This window comes from Salvelinus fontinalis, chromosome 8 (assembly GCF_029448725.1).
Source record: "Salvelinus fontinalis isolate EN_2023a chromosome 8, ASM2944872v1, whole genome shotgun sequence".
In the NCBI taxonomy this organism is placed as follows: domain Eukaryota; kingdom Metazoa; phylum Chordata; class Actinopteri; order Salmoniformes; family Salmonidae; genus Salvelinus; species Salvelinus fontinalis.
In genome coordinates this window covers 50,497,671-50,517,648 of record NC_074672.1, presented here as the reverse complement: position 1 = coordinate 50,517,648, position 19,978 = coordinate 50,497,671, and the positions used below count along the sequence as shown (strand labels likewise).

The 19,978-nt window shown below is 52.9% G+C and overlaps 2 protein-coding genes across 4 annotated transcripts in view; both read left to right on the top strand.

Moving 5' to 3' along the window:
• Nucleotides 1-247: 247 nt before the first annotated feature.
• The window catches only part of LOC129861383 (monocarboxylate transporter 1-like), a 56,901-nt gene continuing 37,170 nt past the window's right edge, over nucleotides 248-19,978 (top strand). Inside the window, exon 1 of one of the 3 annotated variants that reach the window (XM_055932775.1) lies at nucleotides 248-490. The gene's annotated coding sequence lies outside the window, so the exon portion shown is untranslated. Of the gene's footprint in view, nucleotides 511-831; nucleotides 1,327-19,978 lie in introns of those variants that run through there. The other 2 variants (XM_055932776.1, XM_055932777.1) reach the window with 2 other exon arrangements.
• LOC129861514 (uncharacterized) lies at nucleotides 12,780-18,398 on the top strand. Its single transcript, XM_055932892.1, has one exon. It carries the CDS (start codon nucleotides 12,780-12,782, stop codon nucleotides 15,897-15,899), a length of 3,120 nt encoding a protein of 1,039 aa, XP_055788867.1. The 3' UTR covers nucleotides 15,900-18,398.

The following is a 19,978-nucleotide window of genomic DNA, read 5'->3' as shown; positions in this document are numbered from 1 at the left end:
GGGACTTTTATTTAGAAGGCGAAACGCAAATTCCCCTCGTGGCTAATCCTTAATGTGCCTATTTTCACATAGGTGTTCAATGCTGTTTCAGTTCTGAACACGCTCTAGTCATAGAAAGGGGTAGAGGCCTCTCGTGGCCAAACGGCCATTTTAACCTGGGCAGCACCATTGAGGGCTTCCAACATGTTTTATGTAGTCAACTGGGTGGGACTTCCAACTTCATTGGCTGATCGCCTCTGGTGACCCTGTTGAAGTCATGTCCAACAGGGTCATCAGGAGGGATCTGGTAATCAAGAAGAAGATAAATGTACTACTTCAAAATGGAGATTGTCTATTTTTTTTAAATCCCAGACGCTATAGTGGCACAGATACAGAGATGAGTCCTCTATTTATCTCTATGGCTAGCTCTACTCTGCTGTAGTACTGTTGGCAAGTGCAGCCAGGACACACAGACCAATACCTGGACAAGAGAGACTTGACTGAGTTTTTGGTGAGTTTTTATATCAAAAGGTACATGTATATTCATGTAACCGTTGTGTGTTTGAAACCGAAGGGGCTTTAGCTGTTTGGGCAAAGTTATGTACTTTAGCCAAGTTTCGTCACTATCCAGGCCATTAAACGTTAGCTACTGTTAGCGCGCTATGGAGGCTACACGGTCACTGCGGCTGGCTAATCAAGTCCAGATGCTTTAGCTAATTAGCTAGCTAGATATTTAGTTATAGGGTAACTAGCAGCGAAAGACATGCAGCAGAGGGTCTCTCATGCTCTCTCTCCACATAACGGGACCGCTAACTATTCAAATTCCTGTACGTTTCAGCACCAGCCCGCTGAACAAGCCGAGCGCCAGCAGTAAATCCGTTACCACTTCATTTACCAGCTAGCTACACTGATGGATGGATATATAGGGATCCATATTTTGTAGGTAGATGAGTTGCTTTTACCGCCCAGTGAGTTATCTAGTTGACAGGGTTTATGGTAGAAATCCATTTTTAGCACGTTGGGGGCGATTAAACAACGGAGAGCCATTCACGTTCAATGGAGGGAAGCGAAGTTGGCGGTGACCATTGGGCATGCAAGAATTGGCGAGGGAGCGAGACCAACGTTGTGGAAGGCTGAACTTTTGCATACTCGGCGACATCGCGTCGCGATTGACAAATCAAAGGTCACTCGTTTCCAGCCCCTACTGGATTGTTTTTGCATACCTAGCACTTTGTAGCCTGCTAGCACCGACACGAGGGCGAAGCTAGAGTGGCTATCCATTTATAGTGGATGACTTCTGTTAGGTTCAGATGGAACAGCTCAGCTTCTGCGGAAAATACCAAGATGGTGAGGGAAGACACTGTCCTGACTTCTTTGTTAGTGGTTCCATTAGTAACTATTTAAAGTAGAGACTGTTGTATCGTTTTGACTGTCCACGGTCCAGTTTTTCTGTACAACAATGAGTCTGACGTGCAGCACGTCGTCGGTGTTGAGGCAGTGCCAGCCGAGCTGAATCACATGGTGAGGAAGACGAGCGCTTTGTGCGCTGCCGCTGGGCCACCGCACTCTCTGTCGCAACAACAACTACAAAGGAGAGGCGGCTGGCTGTCGCGTCTAACAGGGATAGTCTGTCTAATAGATTTAGATTCATACATTTTCCTTATTTTATCTGTGTCCTCTCTCTCTCTCTGTGTGTCTGTCTGTGTGTCTGTCTGTGTGTCTGTCTGTGTGTCTGTCTGTGTGTCTGTCTGTGTCTGTCTGTGTGTCTGTCTGTGTGTCTGTCTGTGTGTCTGTCTGTCTGTCTGTCTGTCTGTCTGTCTGTCTGTCTGTCTGTCTGTCTGTCTGTCTGTCTGTCTGTGTCTGTCTGTGTCTGTCTGTGTCTGTCTGTGTCTGTCTGTGTCTGTCTGTGTCTGTCTGTGTCTGTCTGTCTGTGTCTGTGTCTGTGTCTGTGTCTGTGTCTGTGTCTGTGTCTGTGTCTGTGTCTGTGTCTGTCTGTCTGTCTCTCTCTCTTACTGAACAAAAATATAGTTCATAGAAGGAAACCAGTCAATTGAAATATGTTAATTAGGCCCAAATCTATGTATTTCACATGACTGGGCAGGGGTGCAGCGAGCTGGGGAGCCAGCCCCAGGCAATCAAAATGAGTTTTCCCCCACAAAAGGTCTTTATTACAGACAGAAATACTCCTCAGACGATCCCGTAGGTGAAGAAGCCAGATGTGGAGGTCCTGGGCAGGTGTGGTTACACGTGTTCTTTGGTTGTTCATCAAAGCACAGTAAATAGCCCATGTGCCACCACTCTGTGGCTGCATCTGAAACACACCAGTAACCAACGTTAACTTCTTTTCCTTATTGGCCCGGTCGGAGCATTTGGTCAAACATCGACAGAATTTACTCTGGCCCGGACATGGTGTAGTTGTTAAATGCATTGTGGTCATTCAGGGACCATACACTGAGTATACCTTCTAAGACAAACATTCCCAAAGAGAGCTGGACGTGGCACACTATCAACAGTAGCCAGTATATTGCTAGTATGTTCACTTTTGAAGGTTTACTATTGAAAATCACTTTCCTTAAAATAAATGAGCTCAGCGAGTAGGTTGATGGACGCTTCTTGTTGCTCTGGACAGCTTGTGTGTGCTGTGTGTAGGCATTAACTGATGTACTGCTGGAGAAGCTGTGACTGGCGGAGCGTGGTGGTCAAATACGAATAGCATGACATTTAGGCATGTAGTCTTCAATGGTATACTTCCACAGAGCAAAGAGGTAAATGTTGAACTGGAATGCAAGTTACTGGCCCAGTCGGGGACGAGATCTCCTCGCCCATCACATGTTTTTACAGGCCCCGGGCTAGTGGGCTTTTGTTAATGTTGGACCCTGCTCGTAAAATAAATGAATGTGCCAGAACAATAGGCTAAGTGGATTTCATTGCCAAGATTGTGCAAAGCTGTCATCAAGGCGAAGGCTGGCTGCTTTAAAGAATCTCAAATATATACCACTGTTTTGGTTACTACATGCCTCCATATGTGTTATTTCATAGTGTTGATGTCTTCGCTATTGTTCTACAATGTAGAAAATAGTAACAATAAAGAAAAACCCTGGAATGAGTAGGGTATCCAAACTTTTGACTGGTACTGTATATAAATGTACAAAAATGTCTAAAAACATGTTTTCGCTTTGTCATTTTGGAGTATTGTGTGTAGACTGATGAAATGTGAAATGCTTACTGACAGGCCCTTCCCGACAATGTAGAGAGAGAAAAAAATATAGACAAGTAATAGTAAATACACTATTATACACAGGGTACCAGTACTGGGTCAGTAGAAACTAGACTACAGTTGAAGTCGGAAGTTTACATACACTTAGTTTGGAGTCATTGAAACTCGTTTTTCAACCACTCCACAATTAACAAACTAGTAGTTTGTTAATTGTGGAGTGGTTGCCAAAATAGTTTTGGCAAGTTGGTTAGGATATCTACTTTGTGCATGATACAAGTAATTTTTCCAACAATTGTTTACAGACAGATTATTTCACGTATAATTCACTGTATCACAATTCCAGTGGGTCAGAAGTTTACATACACTAAGTTGACTGTGCCTTTAACTTTTTGACGCTAAGGGTCAGATTTTTTTCATTAAAAAAAATTACGTTCCCAAGGTAAACAGACTATTTCTCAGGTCCAGATTGTAGAATATGCATATAATTTACAGATTAGGATAGAAAACACTCAAGTTTCCAAAATTGTCAAAATATTGTCTGTGATTATAACAAAACTGATTTTGCATGCGAAAACCTGAGGAAATCTAACCCGGAAGTGATTTTTAAAAATATTTTTGATCTGTGTTTCATTTCCTGTCTTCTATTTTAAGGGGGTATCAACCAGATTCCTTTTCCAATGGCTTCCTCAGGCTGACTGGGCTTTAGACATAGTTTCATGTTTTAGTATAGCCAATTGGAATTTGTGGTCTGGATATTTTATAATTTCATGTAGGATACCATCAACCCCACAGGCCTTTTGGGGTTGGAGGGTTTGTATTTTGTCCTGTAGTTCTTTCAAGGTAATTGGAGAATCCAGTGGGTTCTGGTAGTCTTTAATAGTTGATTCTAAGATTTGTATTTGATCATGTTTTTGCTATTTGTTCTTTGTTATAGAGCCAAAAAGTGGTTTATCCATACATCTTCATTTTTCCATACATCTGCCGTTTATGCTGTTGTCTGTGCCCAATAATGTTTGTACCATGTTGTGCTGCTGCCATGTTGTTGTCATGTGTTGCTACCATGCTATGTTGTCTTAGGACTCTTTTATTTGGTGTTGTGGTGTCTCGTCGTGATGTGTGTTTTGTTCAATATTGAATTTTTAGTCTCCGCAGGAGGCCATTTGGTAGGCCGTTATTGTAAATACGAATTTGCTCTTAACTGACTTGCTTAGTTAAATAAAGGTAAAATAACTGTTTGTTTAGTGGGTTCCAATTTTCCCAGAAGTGGTTAGATTCTATGGATTCGTCAATTACATTTCTGACGTGCTGTTCCTTCTTCTTCCGTGGTGTATTTCTGTATTGTTTTAGTGATTCACCATAGTGAAGGCGTAGACTCTGGTTTTATGTATTGTTTTAGTGATTCACCATAGTGAAGGCGTAGACTCTGGTTTTATGTATTGTTTTAGTGATTCACCATAGTGAAGGCGTAGACTCAGGTTTTCTGTATTGTTTTAGTGATTCACCATAGTGAAGGAGTAGACTCAGGTTTTCTGTATTGTTTTAGTGATTCACCATAGTGAAGGAGTAGACTCAGGTTTTCTGTATTGTTTTAGTGATTCACCATAGTGAAGGAGTAGACTCAGGTTTTCTGTATTGTTTTAGTGATTCACCATAGTGAAGGCGTAGACTCAGGTTTTCTGTATTGTTTTAGTGATTCACCATAGTGAAGGCGTAGACTCAGGTTTTCTGTATTGTTTTAGTGATTCACCATAGTGAAGGCGTAGACTCTGCTTTTCTGGGTCTCTATGTTCTTGGTTGGACAGGTTTCTTAATTTCTTTCTTTGGTTTTTGCATTCTTCATCAAACCATTTGTCACAGTTGGTTATTTTCTTAAGTTGTCTGCTTGAAATGTTTAGACTTGACAGGGAAGCTGAGAGGTCAAATATACTGTTTAGGTTTTCTACTGCCAAGTTCACACCTTCACTATTACAGTGAAACGTTTTGTCCAGGAAGTTGTCTAAAAGAGATTTGTTGTTGTCTACTTGTTTTTTGGTTGGTTTCTACACTACTTTCCTTCAGTCTAAAGCATTTCTTAATATTATGTTGTTCATTTGGTTTTGATGCCTCATGATTGATTATTGCTCTGTTCAAGTAGAGTGTGATTTTGCTGTGGTCTGATAGGGGTGTCAGTGGGCTGACTGTGAACGCTCTGAGAGACTCTGGGTTGAGGTCAGTGATAAAGTAGAGTACTACTGCCAAGAGATGAGCTATAGGTGAACCTACCATAGGACTCTGGGTTGAGGTCAGTGATAAAGTAGAGTACTACAGTATTACTGCCAAGAGATGAGCTATAGGTGTACCTACCATAGGACTCTGGGTTGAGGTCAGTGATAAAGTAGAGTACTACTGCCAAGAGATGAGCTATAGGTGAACCTACCATAGGACTCTGGGTTGAGGTCAGTGATAAAGTAGAGTACTACTGCCAAGAGATGAGCTATAGGTGTACCTACCATAGGACTCTGGGTTGAGGTCAGTGATAAAGTAGAGTACTACTGCCAAGAGATGAGCTATAGGTGAACCTACCATAGGACTCTGGGTTGAGGTCAGTGATAAAGTAGTCTACTGTACTACTGCCAAGAGATGAGCTATAGGTGAACCTACCATAGGACTCTGGGTTGAGGTCAGTGATAAAGTAGTCTACTGTACTACTGCCAAGAGATGAGCTATAGGTGTACCTACCATAGGACTCTGGGTTGAGGTCAGTGATAAAGTAGTCTACAGTACTACTGCTGCGACAAGATGAGCTATAGGTGAACCTACCATACGAGTCCCCTCAAAGCCTACCATTGACTATGTACATACCCAGCGTGCGACAGAGCTGCAGGAGTTGTGACCTGTTTTTGTTGGTTATGTTGTCATAGTTGTGTCTAGGGGGGCATATGGGGGAGGGAATGCTGTCACCTCCAGGTAGGTGTTTGTCCCCCTGTGTGCTGAGGGTGTCAGGTTCTTGTCCAGTTCTGGCATTTAGGTCACCACAGAATAGTACATGTCCCTGGGCCTGGAAATGGTTGATCTCACCCTCTAGGATGAAGAAGCTGTCATTTGTTAAAGTTTTGGGATTCAATTGGGGGGATATAGTTAGCACACATTTGTATTTCTCTCTCTCGGTCACTCTCGGTCTCTCCCCTCTCTCTCCCCTCTCTCTCGGTCGCTCTTCTGTCTCTTTCTCTGTCTCTCGGTCTCTTCCCTCTCTCTCGGTCTCTTCCCTCTCTCTCGGTCTCTTCCCTCTCTCTCGGTCTCTTCCCTCTCTCTCGGTCTCTTCCCTCTCTCTCGGTCTCTTCCCTCTCTCTCGGTCTCTTCCCTCTCTCTCGGTCTCTTCCCTCTCTCTCGGTCTCTCCCCTCTTTCTCTCGGTCGCTCTTCTGTCTCTTTCTCTGTCTCTCTCTCTCTCCCCTCTCTCTCGGTCTCTCTCCCCTCTCTCTCGGTCTCTCTCCCCTCTCTCTCGGTCTCTCTCCCCTCTCTCTCGGTCTCTCTCCCCTCTCTCTCGGTCTCTCTCCCCTCTCTCTCGGTCTCTCTCCCCTCTCTCTCGGTCTCTCTCCCCTCTCTCTCGGTCTCTCTCCCCTCTCTCTCGGTCTCTCTCGGTCTCTCTCCCTTCTCTCTCGGTCGCTTTTCTGTCTCTCAGTCTCTCTGAAGGCATTCAGTTTCTCTTCAGCGGGTCTGTTCCTCTTCTAAATGGCTCTATAGTAACAGTGTAGTGTCTGTAGGGTTGCTAACAGCAGTTGTGTTCCTCTTCTAAATCAGAGACTCATCAACAGTTATTACATTAGTCATGAGGAAGTGATACATTCTCTCCCAGTCAACATCTTGCTCAGTGTTTCACAACCCTGGTCCTCCAGTACCCCCATCAGTGTTTCACAACCCTGGCCCTCCAGTACCCCCCAACAGCCCAACCCTGGTCCTCCAGTACCCCCAACAGCCCAACCCTGGTCTTCCAGTACCCCCCAACAGCCCAACCCAGGTCCTCCAGTACCCCCAACAGTGTTCCACAACCCTGGTCCTCCAGTACCCCCCCCCAACAGCCCAACCCTGGTCCTCCAGTACCCCCCAACCCCGGTCCTCCAGTACCCCCCCCCCCCCACCCCCAACAGCCCAACCCTGGTCCTCCAGTACCCCCCAACAGCCCAACCCTGGTCCTCCAGTACCCCCCAACAGCCCAACCCTGGTCCTCCAGTACCCCCAACAGTGTTTCACAACCCTGGTCCTCCAGTACCCCCCAACAGCCCAACCCTGGTCCTCCAGTACCCCCCCAACAGCCCAACCCTGGTCCTCCGGTACCCCCCCCAACAGCCCAACCCTGGTCCTCCGGTACCCCCCCCAACAGCCCAACCCTGGTCCTCCGGTACCCCCCCCCAACAGCCCAACCCTGGTCCTCCGGTACCCCCCCCAACAGCCCAACCCTGGTCCTCCGGTACCCCCCCCCAACAGCCCAACCCTGGTCCTCCGGTACCCCCCCCAACAGCCCAACCCTGGTCCTCCGGTACCCCCCCCAACAGCCCAACCCTGGTCCTCCGGTACCCCCCCCCAACAGCCCAACCCTGGTCCTCCGGTACCCCCCCCAACAGCCCAACCCTGGTCCTCCGGTACCCCCCCCAACAGCCCAACCCTGGTCCTCCGGTACCCCCCCCAACAGCCCAACCCTGGTCCTCCGGTACCCCCCCCCAACAGCCCAACCCTGGTCCTCCGGTACCCCCCCCAACAGCCCAACCCTGGTCCTCCGGTACCCCCCCCAACAGCCCAACCCTGGTCCTCCGGTACCCCCCCCAACAGCCCAACCCTGGTCCTCCGGTACCCCCCCCAACAGCCCAACCCTGGTCCTCCGGTACCCCCCCCAACAGCCCAACCCTGGTCCTCCGGTACCCCCCCCAACAGCCCAACCCTGGTCCTCCGGTACCCCCCCCAACAGCCCAACCCTGGTCCTCCGGTACCCCCCCCAACAGCCCAACCCTGGTCCTCCGGTACCCCCCCCAACAGCCCAACCCTGGTCCTCCGGTACCCCCCCCAACAGCCCAACCCTGGTCCTCCGGTACCCCCCCCCAACAGCCCAACCCTGGTCCTCCGGTACCCCCCCCAACAGCCCAACCCTGGTCCTCCGGTACCCCCCCCAACAGCCCAACCCTGGTCCTCCGGTACCCCCCCCAACAGCCCAACCCTGGTCCTCCGGTACCCCCCCCAACAGCCCAACCCTGGTCCTCCGGTACCCCCCCCAACAGCCCAACCCTGGTCCTCCGGTACCCCCCCCAACAGCCCAACCCTGGTCCTCCGGTACCCCCCCCCAACAGCCCAACCCTGGTCCTCCGGTACCCCCCCCAACAGCCCAACCCTGGTCCTCCGGTACCCCCCCCAACAGCCCAACCCTGGTCCTCCGGTACCCCCCCCCAACAGCCCAACCCTGGTCCTCCGGTACCCCCCCCAACAGCCCAACCCTGGTCCTCCGGTACCCCCCCCAACAGCCCAACCCTGGTCCTCCGGTACCCCCCCCAACAGCCCAACCCTGGTCCTCCGGTACCCCCCCCAACAGCCCAACCCTGGTCCTCCGGTACCCCCCCCAACAGCCCAACCCTGGTCCTCCGGTACCCCCCCCAACAGCCCAACCCTGGTCCTCCGGTACCCCCCCCAACAGCCCAACCCTGGTCCTCCGGTACCCCCCCCAACAGCCCAACCCTGGTCCTCCGGTACCCCCCCCAACAGCCCAACCCTGGTCCTCCGGTACCCCCCCCAACAGCCCAACCCTGGTCCTCCGGTACCCCCCCCAACAGCCCAACCCTGGTCCTCCGGTACCCCCCCCAACAGCCCAACCCTGGTCCTCCGGTACCCCCCCCAACAGCCCAACCCTGGTCCTCCGGTACCCCCCCCAACAGCCCAACCCTGGTCCTCCGGTACCCCCCCCAACAGCCCAACCCTGGTCCTCCGGTACCCCCCCCAACAGCCCAACCCTGGTCCTCCGGTACCCCCCCCAACAGCCCAACCCTGGTCCTCCGGTACCCCCCCCAACAGCCCAACCCTGGTCCTCCGGTACCCCCCCCAACAGCCCAACCCTGGTCCTCCGGTACCCCCCCCAACAGCCCAACCCTGGTCCTCCGGTACCCCCCCCAACAGCCCAACCCTGGTCCTCCGGTACCCCCCCCAACAGCCCAACCCTGGTCCTCCGGTACCCCCCCCCAACAGCCCAACCCTGGTCCTCCGGTACCCCCCCCCAACAGCCCAACCCTGGTCCTCCGGTACCCCCCCCCAACAGCCCAACCCTGGTCCTCCGGTACCCCCCCCCAACAGCCCAACCCTGGTCCTCCGGTACCCCCCCCAACAGCCCAACTCCGGTCCTCCGGTACCCCCCCCAACAGCCCAACCCCGGTCCTCCGGTACCCCCCCCAACAGCCCAACCCCGGTCCTCCGGTACCCCCCCCAACAGCCCAACCCCGGTCCTCCGGTACCCCCCCCAACAGCCCAACCCCGGTCCTCCGGTACCCCCCCCAACAGCCCAACCCCGGTCCTCCGGTACCCCCCCCGACAGCCCAACCCCGGTCCTCCGGTACCCCCCCGACAGCCCAACCCCGGTCCTCCGGTACCCCCCCGACAGCCCAACCCCGGTCCTCCAGTACCCCCCCCCCCGACAGCCCAACCCCGGTCCTCCAGTACCCCCCCCCCCGACAGCCCAACCCCGGTCCTCCAGTACCCCCCCGACAGCCCAACCCCGGTCCTCCAGTACCCCTCAACAGCCCAACCCCGGTCCTCCAGTACCCCTCAACAGCCCAACCCCGGTCCTCCAGTACCCCTCAACAGCCCAACCCCGGTCCTCCTGTACCCCCCAACAGCCCAACCCCGGTCCTCCAGTACCCCCCCCCCCGACAGCCCAACCCCGGTCCTCCAGTACCCCTCAACAGCCCAACCCCGGTCCTCCAGTACCCCTCAACAGCCCAACCCCGGTCCTCCAGTACCCCCCAACCCTGGTCCTCCAGTACCGCCCCCCCCCCATCAGCCCAACCCTGGTCCTCCAGTACCCCCCCCCCCCCAACAGCCCAACCCCGGTCCTCCAGTACCCCCCAACAGCCCAACCCCGGTCCTCCAGTACCCCCCAACAGCCCAACCCCGGTCCTCCAGTACCCCCCCCCCCGACAGCCCAACCCCGGTCCTCCAGTACCCCCCCCCCCCGACAGCCCAACCCCGGTCCTCCAGTACCCCCCCCGACAGCCCAACCCCGGTCCTCCAGTACCCCTCAACAGCCCAACCCCGGTCCTCCAGTACCCCTCAACAGCCCAACCCTGGTCCTCCTGTACCCCCCAACAGCCCAACCCTGGTCCTCCAGTACCCCCCCCCCGACAGCCCAACCCTGGTCCTCCAGTACCCCCCCCCCCGACAGCCCAACCCTGGTCCTCCAGTACCCCTCAACAGCCCAACCCTGGTCCTCCAGTACCCCTCAACAGCCCAACCCTGGTCCTCCAGTACCCCCCCCCCCCCCGACAGCCCAACCCCGGTCCTCCAGTACCTCCCCCCGACAGCCCAACCCCGGTCCTCCAGTACCTCCCCCCGACAGCCCAACCCCGGTCCTCCAGTACCCCCCGACAGCCCAACCCCGGTCCTCCAGTACCCCCCGACAGCCCAACCCCGGTCCTCCAGTACCCCCCGACAGCCCAACCCCGGTCCTCCAGTACCCCCCCCGACAGCCCAACCCTGGTCCTCCAGTACCCCCCCCGACAGCCCAACCCTTAATGCTGGTGTTGGAGTCATGCGCGGCCACGCAGTCTTGGGTGAAGAGGGTGTACAGGAGGGGACTGAGCACACTCACATCGGTGTTTCTTTTGTATAGTTAGAAAGGGCAGTGTGGAGTGCAATAGAGATGGCATCATCTGTTGGGGCGGTATGAGCAGTGGAGTGGGTCCAGGATGTCTGGGATGATGGTGTTGATGTGAGCCATGACCAGCCTTTCAAAGCATTTCATGGCTACAGATGTGAGTGCAACGGGACGATGGCCATTTAGGCAGGTTACCTTAGTGTTCTTGGGCACAGGGACTATGGTGGTCTGCTTGAAACATGTTGGTATTACAGACTGGGTGAGGGAGAGGTTGAAAATGTCAGTGAAGACACTTGCCAGCTGGTCAGAGCATGCTCTGAGTACTTGTCCTGGTAATTCATCTGGGCCTTTGTGTGTTTTAGATCATGAGGTATTAGTGTATTGTAATGTCGTGTCAGACTCTGGTGTAGTTAACCAGTTACCATACTGACAGGGTAATGATTACATAGAGACATGCTGTTTACACCTGGTACTAGTGGTACAGGTTACAGGGCTGTGTAAATTTTGGCAGCTATTTTAGATTTAGTTTTACTAGTTTTAGTCTTAAAATAATTTTTTACATTTGAGTCATTTCGTCCTTTAGTTTAGGACAATGTTTGTCTAGTTTTAGTCAGCCATTTGAGTCACATAGAGAGAAATTGACAGACTAACTTCCATTTGGTCCAGCCTTTTCCAACCAGGCCGACTATCCCCTTGCATACCTTAGCTGGCAGCATTGATATTGTGGCAGATTGTAACCAGTGCCAGCCATAATTAACCATATACTATAAAGCCTTGGCTAGAGGTTAAACAATTTACTGATCTGATTATTCTCCCCATCATAACCGTCAAGAGGAAAATAAGTGGTTACCTCGAAAAGGGGAGAATTTTTGACTTTCAAGAAATGCCAGAAGTATTACTGTACCCCTAATATTCAACAATTAGCATTTCTTTTTCCCATGGGAGAAAAGCACTGCAACTCACATGTATTGACCGCAAGAGACCGTAACACAGAATAGCAGCGCTAATGGCTAAATAGAGCTTCTCATGAGATCAAAGCAAAAATATCCTACATGAGGTAGGAGAGAGTGAACATTATTGTTTCTAGTTAGGGTTAGTTACAAGTCAAGTGTCCTGTCTTTATGTCAGTTCAAAACATTGACAAGTGTCCTGTCTTTACGTCAGTTCAAAACATTGACAAGTGTCCTGTCTTTATGTCAGTTCAAAACATTGACAAGTGTCCTGTCTTTATGTCAGTTCAAAACATTGACAAGTGTCCTGTCTTTACGTCAGTTCAAAACATTGACAAGTGTCCTGTCTTTACGTCAGTTCAAAACATTGACAAGTGTCCTGTCTTTATGTCAGTTCAAAACATTGACAAGTGTCCTGTCTTTACGTCAGTTCAAAACATTGACAAGTGACTGAAGAGACATCAGCTCAGTCGGATCATGTAACTGAGGGAGGTAATCCATGAGGGGGAGTGTATGAGTGCACACTTCGGAAGAAGGGTAGAGAATCGGACCGCATTCATTCCTCCCTCCGTGTCCTTCTGGTCCCTGTCCTTCTGGTCCCTGTCCTTCTGGTCCCTGTCCTTCTGGTCCATGTACGTCCCTGTCCTTCTGGTCCCTGTCCTTCTGGTCCCTGTCCTTCTGGTCCCTGTCCTTCTGGTCCATGTACGTCCCCGTCCTTCTGGTCCATGTACGTCCCCGTCCTTCTGGTCCCTGTCCTTCTGGTCCCTGTCCTTCTGGTCCCTGTCCTTCTGGTCCCTGTCCTTCTGGTCCATGTACGTCCCCGTCCTTCTGGTCCATGTACGTCCCCGTCCTTCTGGTCCCTGTCCTTCTGGTCCCTGTCCTTCTGGTCCCTGTCCTTCTGGTCCCTGTCCTTCTGGACCCTGTCCTTCTGGTCCCTGTCCTTCTGGACCCTGTCCTTCTGGTCCCTGTCCTTCTGGTCCCTGTCCTTCTGGTCCCTGTCCTTCTGCTCCCTGTCCTTCTGGTCCCTGTACGTCCCTGTCCTTCTGGTCCCTGTCCTTCTGGTCCGTGTCCTTCTGGTCCGTGTCCTTCTGGTCCCTGTCCTTCTGGTCCGTGTCCTTCTGGTCCGTGTCCTTCTGGTCCCTGTACGTCCCTGTCCTTCTGGTCCCTGTACGTCCCTGTCCTTCTGGTCCCTGTACGTCCCTGTCCTTCTGGTCCGTGTCCTTCTGGTCCGTGTCCTTCTGGTCCGTGTCCTTCTGGTCCCTGTACGTCCCTGTCCTTCTGGTCCCTGTACGTCCCTGTCCTTCTGGTCCCTGTACGTCCCTGTCCTTCTGGTCCGTGTCCTTCTGGTCCGTGTCCTTCTGGTCCGTGTCCTTCTGGTCCGTGTCCTTCTGGTCCGTGTCCTTCTGGTCCGTGTCCTTCTGGTCCCTGTACGTCCCTGTCCTTCTGGTCCCTGTACGTCCCTGTCCTTCTGGTCCCTGTACGTCCCTGTCCTTCTGGTCCGTGTCCTTCTGGTCCGTGTCCTTCTGGTCCGTGTCCTTCTGGTCCGTGTCCTTCTGGTCCCTGTACGTCCCTGTCCTTCTGGTCCGTGTCCTTCTGGTCCGTGTCCTTCTGGTCCCTGTACGTCCCTGTCCTTCTGGTCCCTGTACGTCCCTGTCCTTCTGGTCCCTGTACGTCCCTGTCCTTCTGGTCCCTGTACGTCCCTGTCCTTCTGGTCCCTGTACGTCCCTGTCCTTCTGGTCCGTGTCCTTCTGGTCCGTGTCCTTCTGGTCCGTGTCCTTCTGGTCCGTGTCCTTCTGGTCCGTGTCCTTCTGGTCCGTGTCCTTCTGGTCCGTGTCCTTCTGGTCCGTGTCCTTCTGGTCCGTGTCCTTCTGGTCCGTGTCCTTCTGGTCCGTGTCCTTCTGGTCCGTGTCCTTCTGGTCCGTGTCCTTCTGGTCCGTGTCCTTCTGGTCCGTGTCCTTCTGGTCCGTGTCCTTCTGGTCCCTGTACGTCCCTGTCCTTCTGGTCCCTGTACGTCCCTGTCCTTCTGGTCCCTGTACGTCCCTGTCCTTCTGGTCCCTGTCCTTCTGGTCCCTGTCCTTCCGGTCCCTGTCCTTCCGGTCCCTGTCCTTCCGGTCCCTGTACGTCCCTGTCCTTCTGGTCCCTGTACGTCCCTGTCCTTCTGGTCCCTGTCCTTCTGGTCCCTGTCCTTCTGGTCCCTGTCCTTCTGGTCCCTGTCCTTCTGGTCCCTGTCCTTCTGGTCCCTGTCCTTCTGGTCCCTGTCCTTCTGGTCCCTGTCCTTCTGGTCCCTGTCCTTCTGGTCCGTGTCCTTCTGGTCCGTGTCCTTCTGGTCCGTGTCCTTCTGGTCCGTGTCCTTCTGGTCCGTGTCCTTCTGGTCCGTGTCCTTCTGGTCCGTGTCCTTCTGGTCCGTGTCCTTCTGGTCCGTGTCCTTCTGGTCCGTGTCCTTCTGGTCCCTGTCCTTCTGGTCCGTGTCCTTCTGGTCCGTGTCCTTCTGGTCCGTGTCCTTCTGGTCCGTGTCCTTCTGGTCCCTGTCCTTCTGGTCCCTGTACGTCCCTGTCCTTCTGGTCCCTGTCCTTCTGGTCCCTGTCCTTCCGGTCCCTGTCCTTCCGGTCCCTGTCCTTCCGGTCCCTGTACGTCCCTGTCCTTCTGGTCCCTGTACGTCCCTGTCCTTCTGGTCCCTGTCCTTCTGGTCCCTGTCCTTCTGGTCCCTGTCCTTCTGGTCCCTGTCCTTCTGGTCCCTGTCCTTCTGGTCCCTGTCCTTCTGGTCCCTGTCCTTCTGGTCCCTGTCCTTCTGGTCCGTGTCCTTCTGGTCCGTGTCCTTCTGGTCCGTGTCCTTCTGGTCCGTGTCCTTCTGGTCCGTGTCCTTCTGGTCCGTGTCCTTCTGGTCCGTGTCCTTCTGGTCCGTGTCCTTCTGGTCCGTGTCCTTCTGGTCCGTGTCCTTCTGGTCCCTGTCCTTCTGGTCCGTGTCCTTCTGGTCCGTGTCCTTCTGGTCCGTGTCCTTCTGGTCCGTGTCCTTCTGGTCCCTGTCCTTCTGGTCCCTGTACGTCCGTGTCCTTCTGGTCCGTGTCCTTCTGGTCCGTGTCCTTCTGGTCCGTGTCCTTCTGGTCCGTGTCCTTCTGGTCCGTGTCCTTCTGGTCCGTGTCCTTCTGGTCCGTGTCCTTCTGGTCCCTGTCCTTCTGGTCCGTGTCCTTCTGGTCCCTGTCCTTCTGGTCCCTGTCCTTCTGGTCCCTGTCCTTCTGGTCCCTGTCCTTCTGGTCCCTGTCCTTCTGGTCCCTGTCCTTCTGGTCCCTGTCCTTCTGGTCCCTGTCCTTCTGGTCCCTGTCCTTCTGGTCCCTGTCCTTCTGGTCCCTGTCCTTCTGGTCCCTGTCCTTCTGGTCCCTGTCCTTCTGGTCCCTGTCCTTCTGGTCCCTGTCCTTCTGGTCCCTGTCCTTCTGGTCCCTGTCCTTCTGGTCCCTGTCCTTCTGGTCCCTGTCCTTCTGGTCCCTGTCCTTCTGGTCCCTGTCCTTCTGGTCCCTGTCCTTCTGGTCCCTGTCCTTCTGGTCCCTGTCCTTCTGGTCCCTGTCCTTCTGGTCCCTGTCCTTCTGGTCCCTGTCCTTCTGGTCCCTGTCCTTCTGGTCCCTGTCCTTCTGGTCCCTGTCCTTCTGGTCCCTGTCCTTCTGGTCCCTGTCCTTCTGGTCCCTGTCCTTCTGGTCCCTGTCCTTCTGGTCCCTGTCCTTCTGGTCCCTGTCCTTCTGGTCCCTGTCCTTCTGGTCCCTGTCCTTCCGGTCCCTGTACGTCCCTGTCCTTCTGGTCCCTGTCCTTCTGGTCCCTGTACGTCCGTGTCCTTCTGGTCCCTGTCCTTCTGGTCCGTGTCCTTCTGGTCCGTGTCCTTCTGGTCCGTGTCCTTCTGGTCCGTGTCCTTCTGGTCCCTGTCCTTCTGGTCCCTGTTCTTAATATTTTGTACACTGTGTATGTTGCCCTAAGAGTTTCATAAAGTTGGTAGAATTGTATTCTAAATGATTCACAGCTGTAATGACTGCCAAAGGTGCTTCCACCACATCCTCCAGTGATTTTCTAACGTTTTCTGTTGCAAAGCCATATCCCAAATATAAATACAGTAAGGTACACACTAATGGGTCAAAACAAATAGTGCTTTTTAGACACAACTGCAAACATCAAGGAGTAGGGCATTTAAGGACTTGGTCTGATGGGAATGATGTCATCGGCCTCCCCCGTTGCTTGAGGAACGATAGAGGCGCAATAGGCACACCCCCCTACTTGTGCTATGTCATGACATACCTGGACTACCTATTGTTAAAGGGGAATTTCATCCTGGGCGAATCTGGGCTTGTTTTCATCATGTCCGAGGCATTTCTAGGACGGTGAGATGTGTTTCACACAATGCCCAGGAGGAAGGCAGGTCTGGGTGATACACCCTATGCCGTCTTCCGGTGTATTGATGAAGGAGGTCTGACAATACATGTAGTCCTGCTTTGTGGCATTTCACGATGGCTCTGTTACACCAGATAATCATTCACAAGCATTTCGCTACACCCGCAGTAACATCTGCTGAATATTTGTATGTGACCAATAAAATGTGATTTTGATTTTGTGATACTGACCACACTATACGTTTTTGTGGGTGTAGATATGGTTGTCCTTGTTCGATAGAGCCATTGGGCGTCATTCAGCGACGCTCCTATCAGCAGATTCGTTGCTAATTATATAAGCTGACACTTTTTTTCCCAGTCTCTCATGTGGGGCGGTGCTTTGTGCTCTGGCCCCGTCCTTCCCCCAAGGCAGGCACACACAAGTTATAACATTACAACCAGCCGCCTAAATCTAGGTGTACCAGCAAACGTTAGCACATGACTGGCGTTGGCTAGCTAGTTAGCCTGGTGCCTGCTAACTGGTTACTATACGCCAGGCCTCCTGCTTGTAACTTTTTAGGGAGTGATGTCATCATTTCCTCAATCAAAGTTTGTACCGACAGATGTAGCCTATTGAATTACAGGGCTCTCCAACCCTGTTCCTGTAGTACTACCGTCCTGTAGGGTTTCTCTCCAACCCTGTTCCTGTAGTACTACCGTCCTGTAGGGTTTCACTCCAACCCTGTTCCTGGAGTACTACCGTCCTGTAGGGTTTCACTCCAACCCTGTTCCTGGAGTACTACCATCCTGTAGGGTTTCACTCCAACCCTGTTCCTGGAGTACTACCGTCCTGTAGGGTTTCACTCCAACCCTGTTCCTGTAGTACTACCGTCCTGTAGGGTTTCTCTCCAACCCTGTTCCTGTAGTACTACCGTCCTGTAGGGTTTCACTCCAACCCTGTTCCTGGAGTACTACCGTCCTGTAGGGTTTCATTCCAACCCTGTTCCTGGAGTACTACCGTCCTGTAGGGTTTCACTCCAACCCTGTTCCTGTAGTACTACCGTCCTGTAGGGTTTCACTCCAACCCTGTTCCTGGAGTACTACCGTCCTGTAGGGTTTACACTCCAACCCTGTTCCTGGAGTACTACCGTCCTGTAGGGTTTCACTCCAACCCTGTTCCTGTAGTACTACCGTCCTGTAGGGTTTCACTCCAACCCTGTTCCTGGAGTACTACCGTCCTGTAGGGTTTCACTCCAACCCTGTTCCTGTAGTACTACCGTCCTGCAGGGTTTCACTCCAACCCTGTTCCTGGAGTACTACCGTCCCGTAGGGTTTCACTCCAACCCTGTTCCTGGAGTACTACCGTCCTGTAGGGTTTCACTCCAACCCTGTTCCTGTAGTACTACCGTCCTGTAGGGTTTCACTCCAACCCTGTTCCTGGAGTACTACCGTCCTGTAGGGTTTCACTCCAACCCTGTTCCTGTAGTACTACCGTCCTGTAGGGTTTCACTCCAACCCTGTTCCTGGAGTACTAGCGTCCTGTAGGATTTCACTCCAACCCTGTTCCTGTAGTACTACCGTCCTGTAGGGTTTCACTCCAACCCTGTTCCTGGAGTACTACCGTCCTGTAGGGTTTCACTCCAACCCTGTTCCTGGAGTACTACCGTCCTGTAGGGTTTCACTCCAACCCTGTTCCTGGAGTACTACCGTCCTGTAGGGTTTCACTCCAACCTTGTTCCTGGAGTACTACCGTCCTGTAGGGTTTCACTCCAACCCTGTTCCTGGAGTACTACCGTCCTGTAGGGTTTCACTCCAACCCTGTTCCTGGAGTACTACCGTCCTGTAGGGTTTCACTCCAACCCTGTTCCTGGAGTACTACCGTCCTGTAGGGTTTCACTCCAACCCTGTTCCTGTAGTACTACCGTCCTGTAGGGTTTCACTCCAACCCTGTTCCTGTAGTACTACCGTCCTGTAGGGTTTCACTCCAACCCTGTTCCTGGAGTACTACCGTCCTGTAGGGTTTCACTCCAACCCTGTTCCTGGAGTACTACCGTCCTGTAGGGTTTCACTCCAACCCTGTTCCTGGAGTACTACCGTCCTGTAGGGTTTCACTCCAACCCTGTTCCTGGAGTACTACCGTCCTGTAGGGTTTCACTCCAACCCTGTTCCTGGAGTACTACCGTCCTGTAGGGTTTCACTCCAACCCTGTTCCTGGAGTACTACCGTCCTGTAGGGTTTCACTCCAACCCTGTTCCTGGAGTACTACCGTCCTGTAGGGTTTCACTCCAACCCTGTTCCTGGAGTACTACCGTCCTGTAGGGTTTCACTCCAACCCTGTTCCTGGAGTACCACCGTCCTGTAGGGTTTCACTCCAACCCTGTTCCTGTAGTACTACCGTCCTGTAGGGTTTCACTCCAACCCTGTTCCTGGAGTACCACCGTCCTGTAGGGTTTCACTCCAACCCTGTTCCTGGAGTACTACCGTCCCGTAGGGTTTCACTCCAACCCTGTTCCTGTAGTACAACCGTCCTGTAGGGTTTCACTCCAACCCTGTTCCTGTAGTACTACCGTCCTGTAGGGTTTCACTCCAACCCTGTTCCTGGAGTACTACCGTCCCGTAGGGTTTCACTCCAACCCTGTTCCTGGAGTACTACCGTCCCGTAGGGTTTCACTCCAACCCTGTTCCTGGAGTACTACCGTCCTGTAGGGTTTCACTCCAACCCTGTTCCTGTAGTACTACCGTCCTGTAGGGTTTCACTCCAACCCTGTTCCTGGAGTACTACCGTCCTGTAGGGTTTCACTCCAACCCTGTTCCTGTAGTACTACCGTCCTGTAGGGTTTCACTCCAACCCTGTTCCTGGAGTACTAGCGTCCTGTAGGATTTCACTCCAACCCTGTTCCTGTAGTACTACCGTCCTGTAGGGTTTCACTCCAACCCTGTTCCTGGAGTACTACCGTCCTGTAGGGTTTCACTCCAACCCTGTTCCTGGAGTACTACCGTCCTGTAGGGTTTCACTCCAACCCTGTTCCTGGAGTACTACCGTCCTGTAGGGTTTCACTCCAACCCTGTTCCTGGAGTACTACCGTCCTGTAGGGTTTCACTCCAACCCTGTTCCTGGAGTACTACCGTCCTGTAGGGTTTCACTCCAACCCTGTTCCTGTAGTACTACCGTCCTGTAGGGTTTCACTCCAACCCTGTTCCTGTAGTACTACCGTCCTGTAGGGTTTCACTCCAACCCTGTTCCTGTAGTACTACCGTCCTGTAGGGTTTCACTCCAACCCTGTTCCTGTAGTACTACCGTCCTGTAGGGTTTCACTCCAACCCTGTTCCTGGAGTACTACCGTCCTGTAGGGTTTCACTCCAACCCTGTTCCTGGAGTACTACCGTCCTGTAGGGTTTCACTCCAACCCTGTTCCTGGAGTACTACCGTCCTGTAGGGTTTCACTCCAACCCTGTTCCTGGAGTACTACCGTCCTGTAGGGTTTCACTCCAACCCTGTTCCTGGAGTACTACCGTCCTGTAGGGTTTCACTCCAACCCTGTTCCTGGAGTACTACCGTCCTGTAGGGTTTCACTCCAACCCTGTTCCTGGAGTACTACCGTCCTGTAGGGTTTCACTCCAACCCTGTTCCTGGAGTACTACCGTCCTGTAGGGTTTCACTCC

Bases quoted from the DNA above. Each gene is read 5' to 3' on its own strand.
- LOC129861514 (XM_055932892.1), top strand. From the start codon at position 12,780: ATGTACGTCCCCGTCCTTCTGGTCCATGTACGTCCCCGTCCTTCTGGT.